At 33.9% G+C, this 3,059-nt stretch overlaps 1 protein-coding gene across 1 annotated transcript; it reads left to right on the plus strand.

Annotated features, from left to right (window-relative positions):
* Positions 1-1,511: 1,511 nt before the first annotated feature.
* Positions 1,512-2,715, plus strand: LOC132186925 (acidic endochitinase-like). Its single transcript, XM_059601044.1, has 2 exons — positions 1,512-1,919; positions 2,020-2,715. Exons 1-2 carry the CDS (start codon positions 1,549-1,551, stop codon positions 2,555-2,557), a joined length of 909 nt encoding a protein of 302 aa, XP_059457027.1. The 5' UTR covers positions 1,512-1,548; the 3' UTR covers positions 2,558-2,715.
* The last annotated feature ends 344 nt before the right edge of the window (positions 2,716-3,059 follow it).

Below are 3,059 nucleotides of genomic sequence, written 5' to 3' on the forward strand. Positions count from 1 at the left end.
CAGATTAAGAAATGTTTTTTTTTTTTTTATTAATCTCTCATTCATTTCCATCCATATATATATATTTTCAAATCCACCATTGCATATATAAGATCTACATGCAAATTTATCTAATGATGAATTTGAAAAGTTGATTGATGGAAGATGGATGAGAGATGGAAGAATAGCATGTCTCTACACCACGTAAGCCACTGACTAAGGCTCCTAATTTAATTATAAAAGGAGGGACCGGTTTGTAATTTAAGACAACTATAAGAATTAGTTTTGCATTTATTCTTTTTCTTTAAAAGAAATTATTTACTGTTTCAACCAAACAGTAAATCATTATTAGACAGATCGATAAAAGATATTGGTTCTTTGGATGGGTGTATACATGTGCTTTTGTGCGGATATTGTCTCCCCTCTCGCATACTCTCCCCAAACCCACAAAGAATTAAGGAACGACTCACCGTTAAGAAAAAGATAAAATTTGAAAAATATCACAGTTAGAAAAATGACAAGTTTTTAAAACATGACTATTAAGAAAAGTTAAATTTTTTAAATATATGTAATTTGGGGAAAATAAAAATAAAAATAAAGAATCTTTAAAAAATATATATTTAAACGGAATAATGAAAAATGAATCCCTAATTTGTTGGGTCCAATATAAATACTTAAAACAAAAAAGAAAAAAAAAGAAGAGATAACTAAAATAAGAATATATATATGTTTTAATTAAAATAGAAAATAAATTTAAAGAACGTGAGGGAAACATGCTGCAAAGATGATAAGATGATTCTTGAGCAAGACCCCACACCCCACATGCATGATGGAGTGCAAGGACTTCCTTTCTTTATAACGACCACGTTTATTATTATTATTATTATTATTATTATTATTATGGTTTTGTTTTGTAAGTATTACTTCCTTGCAATTGTGGATGCACAGGATGGGTCTACCTAGATAGAGTAGTAGACTGTGTTTGTTATTGTAATTTCGTAGACTAAAAATATAATTTTAAATCAAAATGTCGAGAGTGTATTGTTTAGAAATACATTTTTTCAAAAATTGTGATTTGAAAGCATAGAAATATCAACATTTTCAAATGGTAGGCAAATAGACGTATTATTAAAAATATATATATATATATACAATTTGAAAAGCTAAACAGGGATTTTATTAAACGTTTATCAGTATTTTTACAAATTGCAGTTTCAAATTACAAGTTCTGAAATCATAAATCCAAAGAGAAGCGATAAATTTGAGACCCAACGCCAGTGTAGTACTATTGGATTATGGCCATGCACGTGTACGTGTAACGTGACAGAGAAAGTTAATAAAAGATGGTGGTAGTACGTAGCATGATAGTGATATATAGAGGTGGAAAATATGGTGCACGAGAGAATATTAACTAGCTAGCTACTAGCACCTGAGGGAATATTCTTCCACAAAACGTACTGATCGACATGTGCTCGATCAAGTAGTATTTTGGTAATTCCCACATAAGCCTATAAATAGATGTTCCTTCACCAAGCCAAGCAGCAAGCAATTAAGCAAAGCGCACTAGTAATGGCTAGGCAATTCCAAACCCCATTAGCCTTGTTCTGCTTTTTGCTCATGTCGACTGTCCTGATCAATGGCTCGCAAGCCGCCGGCATTATCACGGTCTACTGGGGCCAAGATGGACGTGAGGGCACCTTGGCTGAAGCTTGCGCCACTGGTTATTATGGTATTGTGAACATAGCTTTCCTATACAAATTTGGCGGTGGTCGGACCCCCACGATCAACCTAGCCGGGCATTGTGAGCCAGCCAATAATAATGGGTGCTCCCGTTTCAGCAATGAAATTAAAGCTTGTCAAAATCAGGGTATCAAAGTGATGCTTTCTATTGGAGGCAGCACAACAAATGAATACAGTCTTTCCTCAGCTGAAGACGCCAGGCAAGCAAGCATTGCTTTCATTAGAATCTTATTATTGACATATTATACTCTTATTTCATTATAGTGTGCATTAATTAATTAATTAATGATACTTTTGCAGGAATGTTGCAAACTACTTATGGAACAATTTTCTTTGGGGCCAATCAGCCTCCCGTCCATTAGGTGATGCGGTCCTAGATGGCATTGACTTTGATATTGAGGGAGACTCAAAACACTGGGACGAGCTGGCAACGGCCCTATCAAAGCTTAGCAATGATGCGAATAAGAAGGTCTACTTAACTGCGGCTCCACAATGTCCTTTTCCAGACGCGGCTCTAAAAGATGCACTTGCCACTGGCCTGTTTGACTATGTTTGGGTCCAATTTTACAACAACCCTGGGTGTGAGTATCGGGGCAATGCCGACAACCTTAAGAGTTCTTGGACTAATCAATGGACCACTATTCAAGCTGGTCAAATATTTTTGGGGTTGCCTGCATCCAAAGACGCAGCTGGGAGTGGCTACACCGAGCCTGACAAGATTAATACTGAAGTGTTACCTTATATTAAGGGTTCTTCAAAATACGGGGGTGTTATGCTTTGGAATAGGTATCAGGACAAATTGAATGGCTATAGCCCTGCTATTAAGCCCCATGTTTGAACTCCTTGATGGAGTCTAAAAACTACCTACGTACCTGCATAATTGCATTAACGTTTATGTTTGTTATCTTTTTATCATTTCCTTTGTAATCTTTCAAGTTTATTGTTATCTTCAATAAGCAGGTACTGAATTTAATAAATTGACGTATTCCATAGCCAGTTTTTTTTTTTTTTTTTTGGATGAGATACAACTCCTTGAATTATAACTGAACTATAATATATTTTGTACTTATATTTCTAAAGGCATCCAATACCACTACCATGTGAGTCATGTGACAAACTAGACACTTCTGTATTTTCTCATCAAACTACCCTTAAATTTAATAAAAAAAACATTTAAAATTATTAAAAAAAAATTGAAAATGCCAAAAAGAGTGACTTTTCGTATTAGCTTCCTTATTTTATTTTATTTATTTTTTCAAATGATTATTTTTTATATTTTTTTAATAACTTTAAGGGTATTTTGAAATTTGAAGAGAAAAATGTAAAAATATCTAATCTGA

Source organism: Corylus avellana, chromosome ca7, assembly GCF_901000735.1.
Source record: "Corylus avellana chromosome ca7, CavTom2PMs-1.0".
NCBI classification, from domain to species: domain Eukaryota; kingdom Viridiplantae; phylum Streptophyta; class Magnoliopsida; order Fagales; family Betulaceae; genus Corylus; species Corylus avellana.

What these genes read in the sequence shown, in the direction of transcription:
- LOC132186925 (XM_059601044.1), top strand. Translation starts at nt 1,549, where the DNA reads ATGGCTAGGCAATTCCAAACCCCATTAGCCTTGTTCTGCTTTTTGCTC. An exon ending in TCCTCAGCTGAAGACGCCAG is followed by an intron (nt 1,920 to 2,019) that starts GCAAGCAAGCAT and finishes ATACTTTTGCAG; the next exon opens with GAATGTTGCAAACTACTTAT.